This window comes from Kalmanozyma brasiliensis (genome assembly GCF_000497045.1).
Source record: "Kalmanozyma brasiliensis GHG001 unplaced genomic scaffold PSEUBRA_SCAF7, whole genome shotgun sequence".
NCBI lineage: Eukaryota > Fungi > Basidiomycota > Ustilaginomycetes > Ustilaginales > Kalmanozyma > Kalmanozyma brasiliensis.
The window spans coordinates 151,108-173,734 of NW_015961990.1; the positions used below are offsets into that span (position 1 = coordinate 151,108).

Genomic DNA, 22,627 nt, shown 5'->3' on the forward strand with positions numbered 1-22,627 from the left:
TCGCTCGAAGAAGACTATTGGCACGTGTGGGAGGCGCTAGTGTTGAATCGGTATGCTTTGCCGTTGCGATCCAGACGTGCTTGCGTATCGACGGTCGAAACGCTGCTGGCTGCTGATGAGATCAGGAGTCGAATGTGATCCAGGGTATATCGTGAGGTAGCCGAGATGAGGCGTGATTGGGAAAGACGGAGCAGGTGCTGAGGCGGACGAAGCCAGGCAGGATCGTAGGAGGAGTGAATGCTCGAGGCACGTTTCCTTGGTGTGAGAGCAGCGAGAGCTTTGCTCGATGACGATCGTTTTTGCAATGGATGTGAGACAAGTGTTGATCAGGAGATGAGCGCAGAGCTGCCTGACGATTCTCGTTCGAGATGCTGCTATTGGATTTGGTCGAAGATGCTGCGTCGTGAAGGTGAGTCCAGGTCTTGACGATGCTGACTAGTTCGAGAAAAATGAGCTCGTTGGGGGCGTCAGATGCTGAACTAACGCGGCCGCACGGGGGGATCAGAGGCGTAGTATTTGCCGAGGCGATCGATGAGCAAAGTATGAGGGGTAAGGGAGGCCAAAAAGCAATCGTGATGCTAAGGCAAGGCCCGTGGGATGAAAACGATGTCGAGAAGAAGAAACGAGGAGATGGCTGAAGCGTCGCACACAAAAGAAAGGCCGCCAAATTTCATTTTCCTCGCCCGCGGTTGACGGGAGAAGCACACAGAGACAAAAGAGGCAATTTTATGCAGTCCACTGCCCCGATTTGCAAACAGACCCTTTGGCCCGATATGTCGCACTCGTTGGTTTCGACGGTCGCGATGTGAGTGGCCATCGCCGGACAGAAGGAATTGGGGTAGACGGAGATGACGATGATAAGGCATGATGATGAGTTGCGACGTGTGAGATGCTGCAAACAAAGACTAGGCCGCTGGACGCTCCCACTGCGTCTGCTTGGTCTGCGTGTGAACAAAGTACCAACCCCCCATGGTCTTGGACTGTCGTGGCACCCAGCCGGGTAGCAGCGGCGGCTCGTCCTCGGAAGACGGCGGCGCGTCTCCCGCTACTCCCCCCGTTGCCGCTGCCACATCTTGCGGCGAGGTCTCCACGGTGGTGACCGGCGTCTGCTGCGACTGCGTGGCTGCCCCATTTGTCGCCTCAGCTCCTGCTGCCGCCGTGTCTGCTTGAACCGGTGTCTCCGTCGCCGCCGCCGCCAATTCTGCTGCTGCCGCTGCTGCTGCTTTTCCCTTCTTGGACGGCGTCTTGGATGGCGAGACGCTCACCGAGTCCTCAACGTCTGAAGCGTCGAACTCGCCCAAGATGACCTTGCCGAGCTTGGTTCTCGCGATCACCAATGCTCCCCTGAAGCTCGCCGTGCGCGTCCACGTGTGCACGCTACTGCCGCGCATCGCCTTGACGCATCCCGACAAGAGACCGGCGACACTCAGGCGTGCCCTGAGGTCGATCTGCGTGTCCTCGTCGGCGGCCAGTCTTTTGTCGGCAGGTGTCTGCTGGATCTGCTCGGCCACGCGTGGGCCGTCCGAGTGCATACCTAGCGATGGGTAGATCCTGCCTGCGACGTGGCCGATGCTGAGCGTCGTCTCGCGGGGGATGCGCGTCTGTAGTCGCTCGCTGAGCGAGATCATGACGAATCCGGGAGGAAGAGGAGGCATAGCGGGGAAGCCCGGCTTGCCCGTCAGAATGCTCGGCTTGGGCAGTCGTGCTTCGAGCTGTTTCGCCTCCTCCAGTCGTGCCGCCGCGTCTAGGCTGTCGTCCGCCTCGAGCCGCTTGATGCTCGCTTGCATGTCCGCCTGGAGCGCGTTGTACTTGGCCTGCGGCATAATCTGAAAGATCTCGCCGGCCACACGCACCATCTTGGGCGCACGCGGATCGCTGTAGATGGCCGCCAGCTGAAGCACGTACGACGCGTCTGGGTCGAGGATCAGTGCGGACGGATCGGGCGCGCCGGGCAACTTGTCCGCCACCAGCGTCGCGTTGAGCTGCTCCTGGAGTTTACGGATGTCGCTCTTCGACAGTCGTAGTCGGACCACGTCGCCCACCCATAGTCGCTCGAGCCCAAAGTAGATACCCTGATAGTATCGCATGTCTGCTGGCTTCTTTTCATCCGTGGGAGCCGCGCCCAGATCGCGCAAGACCTGCTCTGGTTCGTCCGACGCCGAGTAGGCGTCCGTCAAGCTGTAGAGGTTGCGCAGCACCGCGACGGCCTCGGCAGCGAACCCGAACGCGACGATAGCCTTTGTGAAATTCGGCTCGGGCAGATCCGGCTGCCGCGATAGGTTAAGATGCGGGAACTCGTTCTCGTCGAAGAGCCAGGGATGGTCCTCGCGCGCGCCCAAGTCGCTGTTGATCAGCTCATGCGGGATCAGACCGGCCAGATACGGCGTCAAGGCGGATTCCGGAGCCCTGACCGTCTCCATGGTTCCGAAGAATGCGACCTGGTAGACCATGCTCTGTTGCACCGAGCTGCTGCTACCGCCGAGGGAAGGCGGCGATTCGGCACGTTGGCTTGGTGCGGAGACGGCCTCGATGCTGGTCTTGACGTCCTTCTTGTCCTCTGGGTCGTATCCGAGCTGGATGGTGAACTCGACTCCCGGGTCGACGATCACGGCCGGCCATTGTGCGATCTGCCTCGAAGAATCCGTCGGGTCGACCACGGGCTGCTCCAAGCGACACCACACCATTTCGCCCACTCGGAATCGTTCCTTTTCGCCGCGCTTGAGCTCGTGCATGAGCTCCTGCTCGCGCTGCGGGACGGATGCAATCGTGAGACCGGGGACGAGTCGCTTCATATCAAGTCCGCGGATGGTGATCGAGGTCTGGCTCTGCACCGGCTCGGTGCCGTCTCCGTTTTGCGACTTGCGTGGACGTCCCACTTTGCCGGCAGCGCTCGATGCGCTCATGGGCTCGCCTTTGCGTTTGGTACCGGCGGTCTTTTTCGGTGTGGCGTCACCGCCGGTCGAGGTGCGGGGCCCCTTGTGGCAGTATTTGCACCGACAGTTTGCTTTGTTCAGATCCGGATCGCACAAAAGCCAGACAAAGTGCTCGACCGCCTCTTTCGTGGAGCGGAAGCGATGCCCTTGGCTCCCGAAGAGGTACGGATCTGTGCGGGGCTCGAGCGCCGGACCTTTGCGCTGCTCCGTAAAGTAGTAGTGCTCCGGAAAGTCGTAGAGCTTCCACTTGGCTTTCGAGCGCGAGAGTGGGTCGAGCTTGAAGTAGGTCGCGAGGTGTTCGCCGAACGCCGTTCGCCATTGATCGTGCCTCTTCTCTTCGCGGCCGAAGACGTGGTAGTAGTTGACTTCGACGTCTGTCTTGGCCGGAACTACTGTGTTCGGCGGCCCATAGTCGGGGTCGCCATCGGAGCGCGGAAACTTGATGAAGCCGTCTGGACGAAAGATGGTCTCGTCCGTGGCTACTTCGTGCGGTGGCAGCATCGTGAGTGGTGGCCTATCCTAAGAGGTGCGGATCGGAGATGACTCGTCGAGTAGCCTCGAGACGTGCTCCGCAGATGCTTCCACTGTGGGAGTTGTTTCGTCGGTGGATCGGGCGTGTTACTAGGGTAACAAGCGCGGGCTTTGCATGCGAACCCTGCTTCCACCTTGCGGATGACTGGCTGAGAGCGAGATGTGCGGGATGTGCGTGCGATGGCGTGCTGCCGTGAGCGGAGCCGAGAGCGTGTGGAAGCGGAGAACAAGGATCGATATCGTCGAACGCGGTGACTCGTTGCCCTAAGGGCTGTGCTGAGTCGTCTGCGGGGGAGCGGGCATGATCAGGTCGTTGAAATGGACCGTTTTCGAGATTAGGACCGGTAGCGGATGTAGATGGCGCAGCGAAGGGCCTCGGATGGTCTTGATGGCGCAGCTTGCAGGGCCGTCTTGATATTATGCCCGCAGAAGATGGAGGGTATACCGAGACGAGAGAGGAACGGTCGGAGATGGTGATGGCGACGATGATAGTGTGCGGAAAGGATGGCGAAGGAGCTTTGTTCGCGAGTTGAAGGAAAGGAAGGGTCTTCTCGGCTGGAAAATTGCGCCTTGGCCTGTGAGCTGTGTTTCTTCATGTGACGATGTGACTGACTGCGCGCGCGTGTTGCAGATCAGAAGAAAGCTTCACTCGAGACGCGACCGAGCTCAACTTGAGTTTCACTCTCGCTCATTTCATTTCCACATGAGGCTTCCAACAACGAGTATCAGACGTGGTGTGGAAGTTTCGCCGTGCACGCGAAAGAAGATGAAAGACAGAGGCGGGTACACGATGCAAAGACAAGCAGGGTATAACAAGACCATCTACGGGCGAGTCTTGGATGAAGCAACGGAGAGCGGTAGCAGAGGACCATCTAGAAGTCGTTTGCGTTGAGCTCCTGCAACGCTCTCCTTGTTGCGCGGGTCTCCTTGGCGATGGCATTGCAGTGCTTCTCGAACAGCTGCACAAACGGTCGCAAGCTCGTCTTTTCCCAATCCTGCTTGACCGTGGCAGCAGCATCGCCAGCAGTGGCGGTTTCGTTCTTGTAGTTGCTCTTGACAGCAGCTGAGCTGTCCTTGTGACTTGCCTCGTATGCGTTGAGCTCTCGCAGCAGCTGGGCGACGGTGGGGCATCCACCTTCGGGATCAAAGTCGAACACCTTGGATGGCTCGAGCGGCACGCAGACCCTGCCTGTCGCTGGGTGGACGACAAACGGCGACTTGAGCAAGTGATTGAGGTGCTTGGAGACCTCTGCGTCGATGCGTGGGTAGGTGTACTGGAGGATGATGTCTTCGAGGCAAGGGCGCCAGACTCGCTCGCTCTTGTACTTGCCTGCTGCCTGGGCGCTTTCCATGACGTCCTGCCATTTTTCCAGACTGGACCGACTCGAGGCGCGTTCCCACTTGGTGCGCAGCTTTTCGATCGCCTCGGATTCGGAAGAGGGAAGCAGCTGCAACAGCACATCCCACTGTTCGGGCGAGCGGAAGCAATCTTGGTCCTTGAGCACCGTGTCGACGAAGGCAAGCTTCAAAGGACCACTCTCGCTGCCCTCGCCGCCAATGGCACGTCGCAAGCTCGGGTGCAGACTCCTTCCACCAGCACTACCGACCCAACCAGCGTCGACCTTTTTGACCTGGTTGGCACCGCCCTTGATCACCTCGAGCCATCCGACGATCGCCTTACGTGCGTCGTCCGCCAGCTCGAATGCCTCCTTGTCCGAAATCCAGCAATGGATACCACGACGACCCGAGTAGACCCATAGCAGATGCTTGAACCCAAAGTCCTCCCTGAGCGCCTCGTCGAGCACCTGCACTGCCACGGCGATGAACGACCAGCAGCGCTTGCAAATGCCCTTTCCCGAACAGCATGTTCGCACCTCGTCGTAGTCGGTCATATCGATATCGAATACCAATTCACGCTGTACCGGCTTGAACGACGCCTTTTGCACCGTCTTGCGATCCTTGGGCTTGGCCGTGTAGACCGGGCCGATTTCGAAACGAGCCGGGTTGAGGCGGCAGACTTCCTTCTTGAGCTCGTCGGCGGACGAGAAGGAGTTGTATCGGAGGTAGGCCTCGTTCTGGAGTGTGAAGGCGAATTCGCGGTGAGTGAAGCACTTGGTAGCAGCCATGTGAGGCAGATCGTGGTTGAGCCAGGAGAAGAGCTGCTTCCAAGGAAAGAGACGACGGTAGAAGCTGAGCATGGACATGGGATCGGACGAGTCACGGATCTCGATGGCTCGCTCGTCGATCGAGGTGAAGGCGTTGTCCGGGAGATCATCGTCGAGGTCCATGTCGGGCGGTGGAGGGCGTGCGGCAGGAAGCGCCGAGGAGGACGCCATGACAGCAGCGGAGGCCATTATGAAAGGGAAGCGAGGATGGTGATGTGACCCCTGGGTGCTTCTCGGTGAGCTGATGGTGAGCAGAAGAACAAGTGTGCGAGATGTAGCTGAGCTTGCCTTGTTGCTGAGTTGGATGAGAGTGTTACTCGCAGCTGAGCAGTCCAAGTCTAAGAGCGCGTCTTCGTGTTGCTCTGCCCTGAATTTGTGCGCACGACGAGTAAAGTGGCGTCTCAGCCCAAAGACGCGTCCATCTGCATAAGAACAGCAGAGCAACGACCCAAATCGGGCGATTCACTCGGTCAATTCACCGGCCACGCTTGGACCGACTGGATGCTCCACAACTGCAGCCGAGACCATCACCATCCTCATTCGCATTCTGAGCATTGACAACTCCACGAGCTCCTTCACCAACGATGGTGCCATACAACGGAGCCCGCACGAAAGTGCAGCTCAAGCTCACCATTCAAAGATGCAAGATGCTTCAAGAAAAGAAGGTGGGTCTCGCTAGTCATTCACTTGGCATCTCAACGCTAATGAAGCGCTGCTGACACGTGCTCGATCATTGCGCAGGAGGCTATGGCGAAACAAGCGCGGCGAGACATATCTGCTCTCGTGGAGAAGGGCAAGCTCGAGACGGCCCGAATCAAGACCGAAGGCATTATCTCCGAAGACATCCATCTCGAGCTGCTCGAACTCATGGAGCTGTACGCCGAAACACTCCTCGCGCGATTCGCCCTACTCGACCAGCCCACCCGAGAACCTGATCTGAGTATCATGCCAGCTTTGACCGCCATCATCCATGCTGCACCACGAACCGAGCTGAAAGAGCTGCACGTGCTCAGGGAGATGCTCATGGCCAAGTTTGGACGGGAGTTTGCTCAGGATGTCATGGACAACAAGGACTCGTGCGTGCCAGAGAGAGTCATGAACAAGTTACTGGTGGAAGCACCGGATGCCAAGCTGGTCGACTTGTACATCTTCGAGATCTGCAAAGCGTACGATGTGCCCTTCTCGTCGCCGCATTTGCCAGAGACCAAGGTGGAGGAGGAGGAAGAGGAGCAGGTCGAAGAGCAAGTAGGGGATGCAGAGAAGGTGACCAATGATCAAGCAGATGCAAAAGCGAGCGCAGACAAGAACGCGGCTACAAAGACAACGGCAGTCAAGAAGGAGGGAGCAGCGAGCGATGCGCCGGAGAAGAAACAAGTAGATGCGGCGCCACCACGAAAGAAGACGGACAAGGAGGAGTACGATTCGCTCGAAGCACGCTTTGCTGCGCTCAAACGTAAATGATCACGTCAGATGCTTTCAAGCAAGATTTCCTGGTCCATCACCGGGTATAGATTGGATGTGGCTGGTGATGAGACTAGTGTACAATAGACAGTGGAACCCTCAGTGTGTTGCCTGGGCTTGGGCGAGATTCGCCTGTGTTGCGGCGTCTCTGAGTCGTTGCAGCGTACGTGCTTCGTAGGCCTGAGAGTAGATGGTCGCTGCGGATGCTGACAGGGATGGGTCGTCTTGCGAGCCGGACTGTGCAGCAGTGGCGGCTTCGTCTGGCCTCGCCTTTGGGCGGACATGACCAATATCGCTCGGACGCGCGATGCCGTGCTTCTTGTACCATTCTACTCTCTTGGGTTCCGTGTAGATCTTGTCCTTGGTCTCGCTGTTCCTAGTATACTGAGCCCATCCGACGAAGCACTCCTCCAGTATACCGGTGCAACGCATCTCGCCGCCCGTCACCACGGCTTGCCATGCGTCCAGCAGCGTCTTAAAGGTCGCAAGCGCCATCAACTCCCTCTTGACCTTCCTGCTGGCGGACGGAAGCTGAAATTGTAGGTGTTCCAGCTCTCCAAACTGGCTCGCTAGCGTCTTTGCCAGAGGTGTAGACAAAGGGTCCGCTGGTGGCTCGAGTGACCCTGCCGACGTCCCTGCGAGCTGAGACAGCTGTGTGGTTGGGAATTGCACCCTCACCGTCTTGTCCAGTGGAAGCAGCTCTGGCTCCCTCTGCGCCTTTGCATGCTCCTCTTCCATTCTTGTCCTGTCTGCGACCGCCTGGCGTCGCTGTCTTGCCTTGGCGTCGATCTCGTCCTGCTTGCGCTTCATCAGTCGACGCGACTCTGCCTGCAGCTCTGCGACCTTTGTGACTCGCTCTCTCGCCAGCCTGATTGCATCCTGCCGCTTCTGCAGAGCGTCCTTTTCGCTGCGTTCGAGTTCGTCTGCCATCTGGCGCCGCTTTCCTTCGTACTGATCTTGTCGTTCGCGTTTCGCAGCATCCTCTGCATTCCGCTGAACAGCACGCGCACGCGCCGCTGGGTCCATGAGCGTCTCATATGCGAGATTGATCTCGTGGAAACGTGCTGCCGCCTTGACGGGATCGACATCCTTGCCTGCTTTGTCCGGATGATACCGTAGAGAGAGTTTGCGATACGCCTTTTTGATCTCGGCCTCAGTGGCCGTCGTTGGCAGCGAGAGGACGCGGAACGAATCGTCCATTTCGCTGTGAGATGCCGACATGGTGCAGTTCAGCCTCTCTCGGGCGGCGGAAGGTTGCCGAGTTGGAGGTGAAGTGAGAGAAGGCTGAGTTGTGTCAAAGGATGAGCAAAGGGTCCAACTACAGCTCCCGTCTTCCGAGCTTGAACCGCTTTTTTTGTCGGAAAATTTGTGTGGAGAAGACTCGCTCAAGAAGATGTGCTCCTCCTCCTTCTTCCTCCTTCCTTCTCGTCACCTTCGCCAGCACGAACAACCTCTAGGGCTTTGCTGGACAGTCAATATGTTCACTTCAGCGAGAACGGCCAGCCGCGCTCTGGCTCAGCTTGCTGTTGGGACATCCAGCAGGGCCAACGCTCTCCAGGGTTCGGCGAGGTGTACTGCCCTTATGTATTCTCAGCCAGGACCCTCGTCAAGGACCTTGCGAACAAGTGCCATCTTGGCATCGACATCCTCGTCGTCCGCAACCGAGACCGCCAACGAGATCAAGCCAGAAAAGCCAATACGCAAACGTAGGTCAAGAGAAGAGATCGAGGCCGCTAAGCTCGCCAAGGAGAAGCTCGGAATCCCCATTCGCAGTCAGCGAAAATCGAGACTGTCCCTCAAAGGCGGCGGCGCAGCTGCTGCCCCTGCACCTGACAAAGGAACCGAAAAGTTCTCCGAGCGAAAACGAACGAAGCCACGCCCGCCAAAAGTAGAGGATCCGGGACGAGTAGCGCGGAGGGAGGTTCGCATGCAAAGGCTTGCCATGGTGGAAGCGCAAGCCGACGAGGTGCCTTCGGCTGAGCTCATGGAACAGCTGCTGGAAGAGATGCGCTACGACCATCTTCCGCCTCGCGACACATGGAAAGAAGAATTCCCAAACGGCAAAAAGCATCTCACGAGCTATCGGTACTTTGTCAGCAACCGAACTACGATCAAGGACATGATCAAGGATCTTGGTATTGAGGGCGAGGAACGCAAGGGCGAAAAGGTGACCATCGTCGAGGGATATCCAGGTCCTGGCACATTTGCAAGCGAGTTCCTCAAGATGGACCAAGTAGAGAAAGTGATAGCGCTTGAAGACGCGCCGTGCTTCTTGGAGAAGCTCGAGAAGCTGCAAGCCCAGCTCGAAGACGAGAAGCCAGGTACGGGCTCCCGGTTGGACATTGTCAAGTCGTCGGCATATCAGTGGGATACATACAGCGAGCTGGTCTCTTCTGGCAAGCTGGCGCATCTCAACGATCGCGTCACCACCTCGGACGGCAAATCCGTCGAGTTCACCACCAACGACTTCAAGGGGCCCGATCACTCGGATGCGAGCTGGCAGGAGCTCTCGCCGCTCCTCTTCTTCGCCCAGCTGCCCAACACGGTGTATGGCGAGCAGCTCTTTGCGCAGATCATCTCTGCGATTGCAAGCCGTAGCTGGCTCTTTCGACATGGTCGAATCCAGCTTGCTTTCACGTGTGGAGAGTCGCTCGCCAAACGGTGTCTCGCCGAAGCAGGCGACAAGATCTCGCGCGGCAAACTCGGTACGACCGTTCAGTGCCTTGCCGACGTCAAAGTGCATCGATACGCTCACGAATTGGCGCCGCACACGCACCACTTTTTCCCACCCAGCATGAGCGTCGGACCGCGCGTCACCATCTCGGGCACCTCGCTGATCCCCAACAGCAACCGGTCCACGGGTCTCACGCGCATCGGCATGGTCATGATGACTGTGACGCCCAAAAAGGACCCGCTGGTCAAAGGAGACGTCATCGAGGCGTTCGAGTACATTACGCGGAACCTGTTCATTCTGCGAACCAAGCCAGTGGGGGTCGCTCTGACACACGTCGCTCCTGGGGGGCAGAACGTGCTCAAGATGACCAGCCCAGAACAGGTCGCCAAGGGTCTCATTAGGGAGGACGAGGTAATTCGACCGGAGGAGATCGTCAGCGATCTGACCAACGCTCAGTGGGCGTGTCTGGCAAGAATGTTCGAAAAGTGGCCCTTCCGACCGAGACACTTGTTCGAGGAGGGGAGGATCAAGCCGGATCATAAAGGTCGTCACTGAGTCATCGCAATGGAACTCAACACCGCTTCGTATGTGGTGCGACCCGGAAAGATTACCGCGAGGTGCGAGTGTAGAAGGGTGAATTTAGATGCCATTGCGTATTGAGTTGTCTCTTGTTGGTGAATTCATGCATCGTTCTCGAGCCCATGCGCCGCTTTTCGTCGGAAAGCAGCTTGATCCCTCAGCCACTGCCTGTACTGCTTGATACTGCCAATCTTTTCGCCGTAGTAATCCGGGACGGGATTCTGCACCGACTGCCTTGTCGGATCCACCCTGTTACGCTTGATGTGCTCATAAAAGTCGTGGTCCTTCTCTGCGATCTGCTTTGCGTTCTTCCTGTGCAGCAGGCTCCAGATCGAGTTGCCCACCGTGGGACCTGTAAGCCAGCCCAGACCGGTGCATGCAAGTGTGAGACCCGCGTTGATGTAGATGGGATCCAGCCCGGCGATGGTGTTGGTAGGGTCGATTTCGAGCGTGAGGAAGTAGGAGCCGGCTGCAGCACCGGCAAGGAGAGTGGTGGGGATGGTGGTGACCATGCCTGCTAGACGACGCGATTTGCGCAGTTGAAGGTACTTGTCCCAACTAAGATTGCTGAGTTCATTGGATGGTGCTGCTGCAGGAGACGCCGAAGCTGGTGGTGTCGCTTTGAAGGGACCATTGCTGCTGCTGTTCGCGGGGGAAGTGGTTGAAATGGCTCGAGCGCTGCGTGCTAGCGTTGGTTGGCCAAGGGCGACACGGGACGACGAGGCGCCGAAAGAAGCGCCGATGTATCTCGCGGCGGGTGCAGACATATTGTGGAGGCTGCTAGAGCGATGATGCTGCTGTAGATGACGATGATGAATGGTAGAGGAGGGAGGGTGACGTTGGTTGAAAGGCGTCGAGTCGAATTGCGCAAGAAGAATGTCGAGTCGAAAGCTTCTCGGCCGTGAAGCCTGCTGTTCTGATCGCCTGTTGCAAGCGCAATTTCTTCTGTCTCCGCTCAGGCAGTCACAGGTCAAGGGCGTAAAATGAAATCGGGTCAAAGCTCAAAAACGCTGTCGATGCGCTCATCGCCAGACAGCATTCCAACTTTGCCTTCAGTCTCATCACCATCACTACCTACGTTGCACGCAGCTTCAGCCAGCATCTATCCAACAACTTGACAAACGAAGCACTGCGTCAAAACAGCAAATTAATCAAAGCAATCACTATTGATCTGCGCACTACTCCTCGACATCTATCCCGACTAGTCAGCGAGAGCGTTCTAGCCAACAACCACTGCGCATTCTTCTCAATCACTTTCATCGTCTTGGCTGCTTCATTCGCAGCACGACAAACCATCATCCTAAGCTTTCTGTCCGATTTGAAAGCATCAGCACTCAGCCCTTGCTTCGGCTCGCCTACACTGCCTACAAATATCTGTGCAAGTTTGGCTGCCTCTCCCACAGTATACTCGCAAAGCGCAGGTCACGTTATCTCAAGGTCCTTTCGTGCTCTTCTCTAGCTATAGCCATCAACTCAGCTGCATCAGTTCGACTGCACTCAAAGAAGCTCTCCTCTAGCACGCACCCTACAAGTCTTGCAATCGGCATCCTCACTTAGACCGATCCCCCAAGCAGCCTCCATACCCAGCCTCCTTGCTTTCCATCGCCCGTCAGCCCTCATATCAAACTACAATGTCATCATCAGGACCAGCACCAGGCCAATCTGAAGCAGCTTGGAAGCAGCAGATCACTTCCAAGCTCTCCAAGGATGAGCGTCCTCAGACCGAGGATGTCCTCAACACCAAAGGCAACGAGTTCGAAGACTACTTCCTCAAACGTGAACTTCTTATGGGCATCTTTGAAGCCGGCTTCGAGCGTCCCTCTCCAATTCAAGAAGAGGCCATCCCTATCGCACTTACCGGTCGCGATATCCTTGCGCGAGCCAAGAACGGAACGGGCAAGACGGCAGCCTACGTCATCCCGTCCCTCGAGAAGCTCAACACCAAGAAGAACAAGATCCAGGCTGTCCTCCTCGTGCCAACACGTGAGCTCGCATTGCAAACGAGTCAAGTCGCGAAGACGCTCGGAAAGCACCTCGGCGTCGAAGTCATGGTCACCACAGGCGGAACTACGCTTCGCGATGATATCCTCCGTCTCGGCCAGACCGTCCACATGCTTGTCGGAACCCCTGGTCGTATCCTCGATCTTGCCGGCAAGGGAGTCGCCGATCTCAGCCAATGTACCACCTTTGTCATGGACGAAGCCGACAAGCTACTATCGCCCGAATTTACGCCCGTCATGGAACAGCTCCTCAGCTTTCTGCCCAAGGAGAGGCAAGTCATGCTCTTCTCTGCCACCTTCCCGCTCATCGTCAAGGACTTCAAGGACCGCAACATGGTCAAGCCCTACGAGATCAACCTCATGGACGAGCTCACACTGCGCGGTGTCACGCAGTACTACGCCTTTGTCGAGGAGCGACAAAAGGTGCACTGTCTCAACACGCTCTTCTCGAAACTGCAGATCAACCAGTCCATCATCTTTTGCAACTCGACCAACCGTGTCGAGCTGCTGGCCAAGAAGATCACCGAACTCGGCTACAGCTGCTTCTACTCGCACGCAAAGATGCTCCAAGCGCATCGAAACCGGGTCTTCCACGACTTCCGCAACGGTGCCTGCCGTAATCTGGTCTGCTCGGATCTGCTGACGCGAGGTATCGACATCCAGGCTGTCAATGTGGTCATCAACTTTGACTTCCCCAAGAACGCCGAGACGTACCTGCATCGTATCGGTCGTTCGGGTCGATTCGGTCACCTGGGTCTTGCTATCAACCTGATCACCTACGAGGACCGATTCAACCTCTACCGCATCGAGCAGGAGCTGGGTACCGAGATCCAGCCTATTCCGAGCAACATTGACAAGAGGCTGTACGTGGCTCCCTCGCTCATCCAGGAGGCGGAGAACAAGAACCAAAACGGTAACAGGCAGGAAGGCAGGCCTGTGATTCCCCCGGGCCAGCAGGCGATGCATGCCTCTGCCATCCCGCAGAACCAGAACTTTAGCAACACGGTGCCACACAGACATCGTGGTGGCGGACGAGGCGGTGGCGGTGGCGGGCGCGGTGGACGAGGCGGTCACAACGGTGGTGCGCCGGCGCAATAGTCGCCGCCTCGCACCATCGCCCCTTCGCGCCGTCTGGCCTTCACTTGCCATCCCTGGTCCCCTCGGCGGCTGCCTCTCATTCTTCTCTTTTGTTCCGCATCATGCGACCGGCCCAGATTGCAGGCCCGATCTCGGGAGCTCAGTCGTTCGCTTCCCATTCTGCCCTCGGTCCGAGGCTGCACGAGCATTCCAAGCAGCATGCTCCGATCGCTTCGTCGCAACCTCGACACTCATCTCTTCGCCCACGTCTCGCGTTTGCTGCGGCCGTCCAAGCTCAGCAAGCGTTCACCTTGGCGGAGATCTCATATTTCCCCTATTCGTCGTCTGCCCTCATCATCACCCTGTCGCTCATCCTCTCCTAACATCTTCCGACAACCTCACATCACACCATTCGCATCTTCGCGCTTCACATTTACCACTCATCTTTACCCTCGCTCCTCCCATTCCGCTCCTCCGCCTTTCGTACCTCCGTCCATCTGTCCTCGCCGTCCCCTACGCTCATCATCCTCCGCACTCCTAATCCATCATCATCATCCCCCTCATCTGGTCGTCTGTGCTTTGTGTGATGCTTTCGGGCGTGCTGTGTGCGCGTTGAGTCTTGATTGAGAATGGCATTGCTTTTGAATCGATGTTGAACATGCGGTGGGTATCTTTCGGCTGTGCAGCCGTATGTGATGCAGCGTCGTTGTGCGGGCGTGCTATGCCTCCAGCGTGTAGGTGTTCTTCTCGAGCTGCGCAATCACAAGTTTCATCTCGTCAGCAACTGCTCCCCATCTCAGCCCATCAGTGGGGGTGGTGTACGTACCTCGACCTCCAGTTCGGCCCGGAGCCAATCCACTCGGTCGGGGGAGACGAGCAGATGCGTGTCGTCCAGATCCATAATGATGAACCGATTGCGTTCGTCCAGTGACAGAATGAGCTGTTTCACCGCCGCATCGCTACCAACACCGCAAATCCGACAAAGCAGACGAAGCAAGCGTTAGTGAGAGTCAAGAGGGGACAGTGTGGAGGCAGGAACGTACCAGGTCAACAGCATGCCTTTGTACGCTTTCATCGCGACGACGAGGGATGGTGGTCGTGAGACGAGGGCGAGAGCTGATGGACACGGCGTCAAACCTCCACCCAACGCGGGCAGTGGGCTTAACAGCTAAGCATATTTCTGCACCATCAATCTCACTACAAATCAGTCACAGTAAAGGGCTTCCGAGAGTGCTGCTCGCCTTCGACGCCGGTGCAATGTCTGAGCACATGAAGATGGAACCGCAAACCTCTGATGAGACGGTCAAGGAAAAGCGAGGGTGGTCGAACAAGCGCTGGGATGCTGAGCAAGGCTGTCCGCACCGAAAATGCAGCTGCAAAAAGATGACCACGAAAAGCACCCTCATGAAGCCGGATCGCCGTCCTGTTGGACTCATCTTACAACCATACGTCGCCCTTGCATGCACTCAGACGAGCTCAAACGACTGATCCTGCATGACCAGAAGCAGATTCGTGCCGCCAGAGAACAAAAGGATCACCCACAAGGCAAATGAAAGCCGCGGCAGGAGGTCCAAGCGCCGCCCAAAATTTCATCCCACCTGCAGCTGCACATGCACCACCAACTCGACCCTTCTCGCTCCCTCTTCCAACAGCATTATCTCGTCATCCGCCATCTCAACCCCTCAAACAAACAGCACCGTTGACATCCTGGCACTCATAGCTTCCATCTCCATGTCTCAAAACGCAAAAAAAAATCGTCCGACGCCTGTGAGATTCGAACTCACGCCCTCAGAGAGGATATCCTATCATTCGCGCTTGCGAAATGCTCACCTGTCTTTTCTGCGAGAGAAATAGTAGCAGGGATACGTGTTAACCACTCCACCAAAGCGTCCGTCACGTGTAGAGGCAGGCTGTGATAAGCGTACATATTGGGTGCCTTTGTTCGAATCTCACAGGTCTAAAGAAAAGCATGGCGGAGTTGGAAGTTGAGGCCCTGCGTAGAAGATCAACTGAGTCCCAACGTGCGTTGCTTCCATGGATAGGCTTGCTGATCCGGGAGCTGACACTCTCTCGCCCTTGCTTGACTGAGCACCTCGAACGATTTCTTGTGGTGAAGTTGTTCAGGCTCTGACTCTGCAAGTTCATCAACAACGACCGATGTGACCATGGCTGGGTGTCCCTGTGTGAGAGGTTGCGGCAATGACGGGAGGGTGCATGTGGATCTGTCTGGCTGAGCGTGGGCTGTGTGCGTGTGTGAGTGGAGGTGAAACACAAATTTGGCAACACACCGTGCCTGCATCAGCCCTTCCTTCTATCATCCTCACCTGTCATCATCCGAACACCCTCATTCTCGATCATCGACCAGGCTCGTCAACCTACATCTTCGCATGGCTTCCATCTAGTCTGTTGGGTGCTTCAGCGCCATCCTCACCACCTACACAGAGCTTCCCGCCGCAGATTCTCACCATGTCGGAAGCACAGCAGCTCCCCTTTGACTTCTACGCATATACCCGCTCAGCGGTCGCTGCCGCCGCTGCAGCTACCACCACGACCGCAGCAACCATCATCAACAGTGGCATCGATTGGGAGGGCACCAATCCAGGAGGACCCGGCGGAGGAGGAAACAACAACGGCTCGGATGGCAACCCTGCCATTCCGCTCCCCAACCAACGAGCCTACCAGGGCCCCTGGCTCTCCCAGCAGCTCTCGCTCTCCATCTTCATCGGTCTCTCCTCATTCTTCATCTTTGTCATCGTCCGACGTCGCAATGCCGCCCTCTTTGCGCCCCGCACCAAGCTGAAGGGTTTCTCACCACTCGACAACGGCCACGACTCGGGCTACTTCGGCTGGATCATGCCCACGCTCAAAACCGAGGAGATGCGCATTTTGCAGACCGTCGGCATGGACGCTGCTATTCTCCTGAGCTTCTTGAAAATGGGCTTTTGGCTCTTCTTCAGCCTGAGCTGCTGGAGCATCTTGGTGCTGATGCCCGTCAACTACTGGCAGAACGGCGTCCTGGACGGAGTGAGCCCCGCGGAGGATAGGGACAACGCGACCGATCCCTACTCGTCCAGGAACAGTGTTACAGGTGTCTGGACCGAGCTCATCTTCGGTCCACTGAAGGAGAAGCAGCCTCACGGACCGCTGCCACAACTGCCGCTGCCGAGCAACCCGCCTCAGGCCCGAGTCTACCACGCAACGCACCTCATCTCGACCTACCTCGTCACGCTCCTCGCCATGCGCGCCATCTGGATCAACTACCAGCGCTTCGTCCGCTCCCGTCAACTGTACATTCTCGAGATCCTCGAGTCGATCCCAGCTCGCACTGTCGAGGTTCGCGACCTTCCCGCACACCTACGCGACGAAAAGGCGCTCGCAGAGTACTTTGAGAACATGGACATGCCCGTCGAGTCCACCGCGGTCGTACGCAACACTGAGGGTCTATCGAGACTGCTCAACCAGCGATCGCAGGCGTTGCAACAACTGGAAAAGACCTGGGTCGGGTGGCTGGGCAATCCTACCGATGCGGAGGGCTACGATCCCGAAAAGATCATGCTCCTCGCGGCAAGTGCCAGTCAAGACGATGGTCCGACTTCGGACGTGACCGATGATCTGGTTAGGATCAGCGTCGACGAGGATCGTCCGAATCGCAGCTCCAGCGGCGATCTCGAGAGCACCCGTCTTCTCGGTGGCGGTTCACCCAGCGCAGGCATGCTCGGTGCAGACTCGATTCGCACCCATCGACCTCGTCCTACCGTTCGCAAGCAGTGGTGGAATCCGTTCAGCGACAAGGTGGATGCTATCGACGAGCTCACTCGCCGTTTCAACGCTGTTGATCGAGCGGTCCGACGCCGACGCAAGACCGGTCGTTTCCCTGGTGGCAACGTGGGCTTTGTCACGTTCGAAAGCGCAGCAAGTGCACAGATTGCCTCTCAGACGGTGCACTATCCCATTCCAGCCTACTGCTCAACCTCCATGGCGCAGGAGCCGCGAGACATCATCTGGTCCAACATTGACCTCTCGAACAACGACCGCAGGGTGCGACAGGTGCTCGTCTCGATCTTCATGGTCGCCGTGCTCGTCTTCTACATCCCACCACTGGTGTTCCTTGCAAGTTTCGTCTCGCCCGGTGCGATCAAGAAGTATGCGCCCTGGCTCGACAGGCTGCTGGACACGGATCAGAGGCTGAGGGCGCTGGTGACGAACAATTTGCCTTCGCTCGTCGTCATCGGGTTCAACGCCTTGCTGCCGCTCGTGCTCGAGTACTCGTCGTACCTGCAAGGTCTCAAGGCGAGGAGTCTGGTCGAGTACAGTCTGCTCAAGAAGTACTACCTCTTCCTCATGGTCTCCGTGGTCTTCATCTTCCTCATCGCAACAACGGCGTGGGGAGTGCTGCAGGAGCTGGCCGAGAACCCCATGCGCGTCATCGACAAGTTTGCCGCCTCTCTACCCAAAGCGCGCTTCTTCTCGCTCTCCTACGTCATCCTTCAAGGTCTCGCCCTGCAACCACTCCAACTCCTTCAGCTGCCCACCCTGATCCTACGTGGCTTCTACCGCTTGTTCCTCACTCGCACACCACGCGAGTTCGCCGAGCTCAACGCACCCCCCACCCTCGCCATGGGCAACGTCTACCCGCAAGCGCTGCTCATCTTCACCCTCTGCATCCTCTACTCGATCGTCTCGCCCCTCATCGTCATCTTCGGCGCCATCTACTTCGGCATCGCCTACGTGGTCAACAAGTACAAGCTGCTCTACGTCTTCTACAAGCCGTACGAGTCTCAGGGGCAGGCGTGGCCGATCTCGGCGAGTAGATGCATCTGGGCGCTGGTGCTGTTCCACATTTTCCAGTTCTCGCTTTTCTCGGTGAGGAAGGAGTTGTGGATGAGCACGGGGTTGATCCCGCTGATCCTGTTTACGTTTTGGTTCAACGGGCATTTGGAGACGACCTTTGGGCCGCTGACGAACCATGTGAATCTGAGTAGCGTGGTGGAGGTGCTCAAGGAGAGCAGTGCGGATCCGAGCGTGGCGGAGCTGGCGCAGAACGGCCCGCCAAGTGTCGCGCGCGCAGACCTGGGCGATAATGTTACCAGCACGGATCCGTCCGCCGTCACTGCCGCTGGTGCTAGCAACACCGCTCCCAAATCCGGCACCATGACACCGAGCAGCAGCCGCAGCAAGCAACTACTATCCCTCGATCCGTCGCACAAGATCGATCGCGAGTTCACCAAGCTCGCTCTAGCCCGGTACAGTCACGATGAGGAGGACGAGACGCTGTTCGTGGCGCAGCGCGATACCAAGACGGACTATCGCGAGCCTCCTGGTGCGGGCTACTATCCAGGTGTGCTCAATACGGGTCGTCGGCGATATGGTCATCCGGCGATCACGGGGATTCTGCCAGAGCTGTGGCTGCCCGTGCCGAGTCACCGGTTGGAGGAGGGCGGGGAGGACGTGACGGCGCCCGATGACCTCGAGGCGAACGCAACGGGTATGGCGTCCGCTACAACCTCTGCGTTGGGTGCACCCCGAGGTGAACGCCAGGCGGATACGAACAGCCTCAGTGGCACAGCAGCACGGATTCGTGCTCGCGCACTGTCCAAAGCTGAACCGCTCATTCTGTCGTTACGCAAACGCAAGTCGAGTCTGATGTCCGGTCGACCACGCCAAGCCTCCTCGTCGCCCTCCCCGATTTCTCCGGCTGGACAGAGACCTTCACAAGACGGCACATCGGTCGACCGCGACTCACCCTCGGTGTACGCAGGCGATGCGGAGAACGACTTTGGCGTGTGGTCTGATGGCGTCTCTGGACCTCAGGGTAGCAGTTCATCGGCTGCAATCGGCGAGGCGCTTAGTGGAGGATATGCGGTTGCACCGGCCAGATCGCACATTCGCGCGGCAAGGAAGGGCAGGGAGGACGCAGAGATCGGGGTCAACGAGGAAGACGACGATGAGGAAGGCGTGTACATTCATCGCACCGCCACAAGGGGCGGCAGGTATAGGAGGGTCAGTGGCGTGCCTGGCCCAGCCACGGGCGCGCCGTATCACGATTGATTCCGAATTCTCGGGTTATCCTCTGAATGATCAATGCATTCCGAGTCCAACATGGTCCCTGATTGTGTCAGAGTGTCCTGCCTCCGGGTGTTTGGTTTCGAAGTGAAGCGAGGCAAGACGTGCTTGTCATTGTTCTCGACGCATGTGGGGTGTTTGCGTGCTTGCCAGTGGTCAATGGTGTCAGATCGGAGGCTCGTGGGGGATACGGACTTCACCGTGGGGCGGGCAAAGATGGGCCGCGGCGCGGCTACCGAGTTTTCCTTAGCGAAGTCGGAAAGTTTCGCCTAAATTTTCTTTTTGACAGGCCGAGATCGACCCTTCGGGTCGGATTTTCTTTGCCGCCTGCCGCGCCCGTTTAACCCGGTCACGCCATTCGCGTTCGTTTCGGGATTCATGTCGTTGGAGTGATGGTGCGGTAGTGGATGAGCGGCAACAACGATCCAGACCACTCTTGACATCTTGGCGTCGACGGACCGAGCTCTCTGCGAAAAAAGGGAGCGCACATAGTTCAAGGTTTTGTTTCGTGGAAGTCGGAAAATTTTGCACGCTGCATGTCCAACAACGCCCCTCGATTGGACCGAAATGTCGTGATCCCCGCCTGCAACCCACTGCGGGTGTCTATTGTGTTTGGCATGCTCCATCTGCAGCCGGCTCGTCGAGGGATTCGTTTGATTCGTCCGACCTGTCGTTTGTGGGTGTCCATTCATGCGCAGAATGGCGCAATGTCGTGGCTTAAGATTCGGATCGGTTCGAATCACATTCCTGCCCGCAAAAAGTTGACGAGATGCCATGTGGTCTGTTCTGCGCTAGGACGGGTCGATGGTCTGGCCCTTCGCAACGAGTCTTGTTTGCGTCGTGCATGGACGCTCTCCTTGAACATCTTTGAGATATAACCCCTTCCCAACCTTTGAGTATCGCTCCTTCCTTCCTCCCACCAACCCTTCATCTACTTTCCCTCCAAGAATCAGTCTCACGTGGCAGGAGCATTGTATTCGACCACAATGTCGTCCAACCGGAAGTCATTCGACAACGACGGCATCGCCACCGTCTCCAAGTCGTACCCCGTCGAGGCGGCTTCGGAAGGTGACGCATCTAAGACGGCTTCGATCCACGATGGCGAGGGGGCTAAATCGCACCGCAGCCGGAAGACATCTCCGTTTGAGGTGCCAGTAGGCCAAGCAGGCGTCGGCGCTGTCTCGCGGAAACTTAGCAGCCGCCACATCCAGATGATTGGTATCGGCGGTGGTATCGGTACCGGTCTTTTCGTCGGCTCTGGTATCGCGCTCGCCAACGCAGGTCCGGTCGGTGTCCTGCTTGCCTACATCATCACTGGTGCCATGATTTTCGGCGTTATGGAAGGCCTCGCGGAGATGTCTTCGTACCTGCCCGTCAGTGGGTCCTTCATGCACTTCGCCGGCCGCTTCGTTGATCCCTCCCTGGGTATGGCCATGGGCTGGAACTATTGGTGGTGCTACGCTATCGGTTGGGCCTCAGAGCTTTCTGCCGCGTCCGCCGTCATTGGCTACTGGAACCAGGACATCAACATCGCCGCTTGGATCTCGATCATGATGGTCGTCGGCGCTCTGCTCAACTTTGCCGGCGTCAACATCTACGGCGAGTCCGAGGTCATCACCTCGACCATCAAGCTGCTCGCCTTCATTATGCTTATCATCTTCGGTCTCGTCATCGACCTCGGCGGCGGACCCAAACATGATCGACTCGGCTTCCGCTACTGGAAGAACCCCGGCACTTTCAACCAGTACAACGACATCAGCGGCGCCGAAGGACGCTTCCTTGGATTCTTCAGTGCATTCCTCCAATCTGCTTTTACTTATATAGTCAGTCCAGCTTCCCCATTCCCTGATCGTGGTGATACTCCTCTCGAGGAGAGGAATGGTCATAGTCGTTGATAAGGATGAGTACGGAGTACTGATCAGTAAGAGTTTTGTTTTTTTGACGCGTACAGGGTACGGAAACCGTGGTTCTGGCTGCAGGCGAAGCGAAAAACCCTTCTACGCAAATTCCAAAAGCCGCGAAGAGGGTGCTGTACCGCATTCTCTTCTTCTACATTCTGGGTATCGCGATCATGGGTCTGATCGTGCCCTACAACGACCCTGGACTCAAGAGCGACGGCTCGTACACGGGCGCTTCGCCCTGGATCGTTGCCATGAACAATGCCGGAGTCCTCGTCTTGCCGCACATCTTCAATGCTGTAGTCTTGGTCTCAGCATTCTCTGCCGGCTCCTCGTACGTCTATGTAGCGAGTCGAACTCTGTACGCTATGGCCCTGGACCACCAGGCGCCTGGCTTCTTCCGCCGCGTTGACAAGCGAGGCATCCCTTACATCGCTGTCTTGTTCTCGTGGCTGGTGGGCGCCTTGTCGTACCTCGGTATCTCGAAAGGCGGTGGCACCGTCTTCTCGTGGCTCTCGGCGCTCTCGGCCGTCGCAGGTCTCTTCGCTTGGGGTACCTGCTGCTACGCTTACCTCCGTTTCAGGAAGGCATACTCGCTTCAGGGCTACGATCGCGCAGCGCTTCCTTACCGCGCAAGGCTGCAGCCCTACGCGAGCTGGTTCAGCATCATCATGTGCGCCATCGTCATCTTCTTCAGCGGCTGGTCGGTCTTCTTGAAGGGCAACTTTACCGCGAGTGGGTTCCTGACGAGCTACCTGGGCGTGCCCGTGTTCTTCGTTCCCTGGATCGGCTGGAAGCTGTGGCACAAGACCAAGGTGGTCAAGCTCACCGAGATTGATCTCGACTCGGGCAGGTTGAGGCCACAGGACGAGGTCAAGGAGGAAGTGCCAACAACCGCCTGGGGCAAGTTCTGGGCTTGGGTCTTCTAAGCGACTCAGCCAAACCACTGCCACACACTCAACGAACCGTGTGATGCTTTTTCTAAGATCACATTTCGCAAAAGGAACACACACGCAGCACCTCTTGCTGCGCTTCCACCCCCATTGTCACCGTCACACAGTCATGGTTCAACACTCTCCCGGGTCACCCGCTTCCCTGGCTCTGATCCATCGTCATGCATCATTCAGATACCTCGCCTGGTCCAACCCAGCGCTCCTTACCTTCCTGATGCTCCTCTTGTAATATTAGCATTCCCGACGAAAAGAGCATTCGAACCGCATCACAGTGTGACTGCAGCCTGAGTGTG

At 57.4% G+C, this 22,627-nt stretch overlaps 9 protein-coding genes and 1 non-coding gene across 10 annotated transcripts; 5 read left to right on the forward strand and 5 right to left on the reverse strand.

The window, feature by feature from the left end:
• Nucleotides 1-905: 905 nt before the first annotated feature.
• PSEUBRA_005725 (WW domain protein) lies at nucleotides 906-3,434 on the reverse strand (the record flags this gene model as incomplete). The annotated part of the gene is made up of 1 exon (XM_016439134.1): nucleotides 906-3,434. The coding sequence occupies one exon, from the start codon at nucleotides 3,432-3,434 to the stop codon at nucleotides 906-908; it is 2,529 nt and encodes an 842-aa protein (XP_016289916.1).
• A 902-nt stretch (nucleotides 3,435-4,336) lies between these two features.
• Nucleotides 4,337-5,818, reverse strand: PSEUBRA_005726 (DNA primase, small subunit; the record flags this gene model as incomplete). The annotated part of the gene is made up of 1 exon (XM_016439136.1): nucleotides 4,337-5,818. One exon carries the CDS (start codon nucleotides 5,816-5,818, stop codon nucleotides 4,337-4,339), a length of 1,482 nt encoding a protein of 493 aa, XP_016289917.1.
• A 395-nt stretch (nucleotides 5,819-6,213) lies between these two features.
• On the forward strand, nucleotides 6,214-7,090 carry PSEUBRA_005727 (protein of unknown function DUF292, eukaryotic; the record flags this gene model as incomplete). The annotated part of the gene is made up of 2 exons (XM_016439124.1): nucleotides 6,214-6,294; nucleotides 6,371-7,090. 2 exons carry the CDS (start codon nucleotides 6,214-6,216, stop codon nucleotides 7,088-7,090), a joined length of 801 nt encoding a protein of 266 aa, XP_016289918.1.
• Nucleotides 7,091-7,189: 99 nt separating this feature from the next.
• Nucleotides 7,190-8,311, reverse strand: PSEUBRA_005728 (DnaJ; the record flags this gene model as incomplete). Its single annotated transcript, XM_016439141.2, has 1 exon — nucleotides 7,190-8,311. The coding sequence occupies one exon, from the start codon at nucleotides 8,309-8,311 to the stop codon at nucleotides 7,190-7,192; it is 1,122 nt and encodes a 373-aa protein (XP_016289919.2).
• Nucleotides 8,312-8,672: 361 nt separating this feature from the next.
• On the forward strand, nucleotides 8,673-10,319 carry PSEUBRA_005729 (Ribosomal RNA adenine methylase transferase; the record flags this gene model as incomplete). Its single annotated transcript, XM_016439121.1, has 1 exon — nucleotides 8,673-10,319. One exon carries the CDS (start codon nucleotides 8,673-8,675, stop codon nucleotides 10,317-10,319), a length of 1,647 nt encoding a protein of 548 aa, XP_016289920.1.
• Nucleotides 10,320-10,444: 125 nt separating this feature from the next.
• PSEUBRA_005730 (Mitochondrial import protein Pam17) lies at nucleotides 10,445-11,110 on the reverse strand (the record flags this gene model as incomplete). The annotated part of the gene is made up of 1 exon (XM_016439143.1): nucleotides 10,445-11,110. One exon carries the CDS (start codon nucleotides 11,108-11,110, stop codon nucleotides 10,445-10,447), a length of 666 nt encoding a protein of 221 aa, XP_016289921.1.
• An 864-nt stretch (nucleotides 11,111-11,974) lies between these two features.
• On the forward strand, nucleotides 11,975-13,441 carry PSEUBRA_005731 (DNA/RNA helicase, DEAD/DEAH box type, N-terminal; the record flags this gene model as incomplete). Its single annotated transcript, XM_016439122.1, has 1 exon — nucleotides 11,975-13,441. One exon carries the CDS (start codon nucleotides 11,975-11,977, stop codon nucleotides 13,439-13,441), a length of 1,467 nt encoding a protein of 488 aa, XP_016289922.1.
• Nucleotides 13,442-15,179: 1,738 nt separating this feature from the next.
• On the reverse strand, nucleotides 15,180-15,311 carry PSEUBRA_006534. Its single transcript has 2 exons — nucleotides 15,275-15,311; nucleotides 15,180-15,224 (listed from the first exon to the last, which is right to left on the reverse strand). It is a non-coding gene; the product is annotated as a tRNA-Ser (tRNA).
• Nucleotides 15,312-15,886: 575 nt separating this feature from the next.
• On the forward strand, nucleotides 15,887-19,468 carry PSEUBRA_005732 (protein of unknown function DUF4463; the record flags this gene model as incomplete). Its single annotated transcript, XM_016439117.1, has 1 exon — nucleotides 15,887-19,468. One exon carries the CDS (start codon nucleotides 15,887-15,889, stop codon nucleotides 19,466-19,468), a length of 3,582 nt encoding a protein of 1,193 aa, XP_016289923.1.
• A 1,001-nt stretch (nucleotides 19,469-20,469) lies between these two features.
• PSEUBRA_005733 (Amino acid permease/ SLC12A domain protein) lies at nucleotides 20,470-22,310 on the forward strand (the record flags this gene model as incomplete). Its single annotated transcript, XM_016439123.1, has 2 exons — nucleotides 20,470-21,306; nucleotides 21,435-22,310. The coding sequence occupies 2 exons, from the start codon at nucleotides 20,470-20,472 to the stop codon at nucleotides 22,308-22,310; spliced, it is 1,713 nt and encodes a 570-aa protein (XP_016289924.1).
• Between the last annotated feature and the right edge of the window lie 317 nt (nucleotides 22,311-22,627).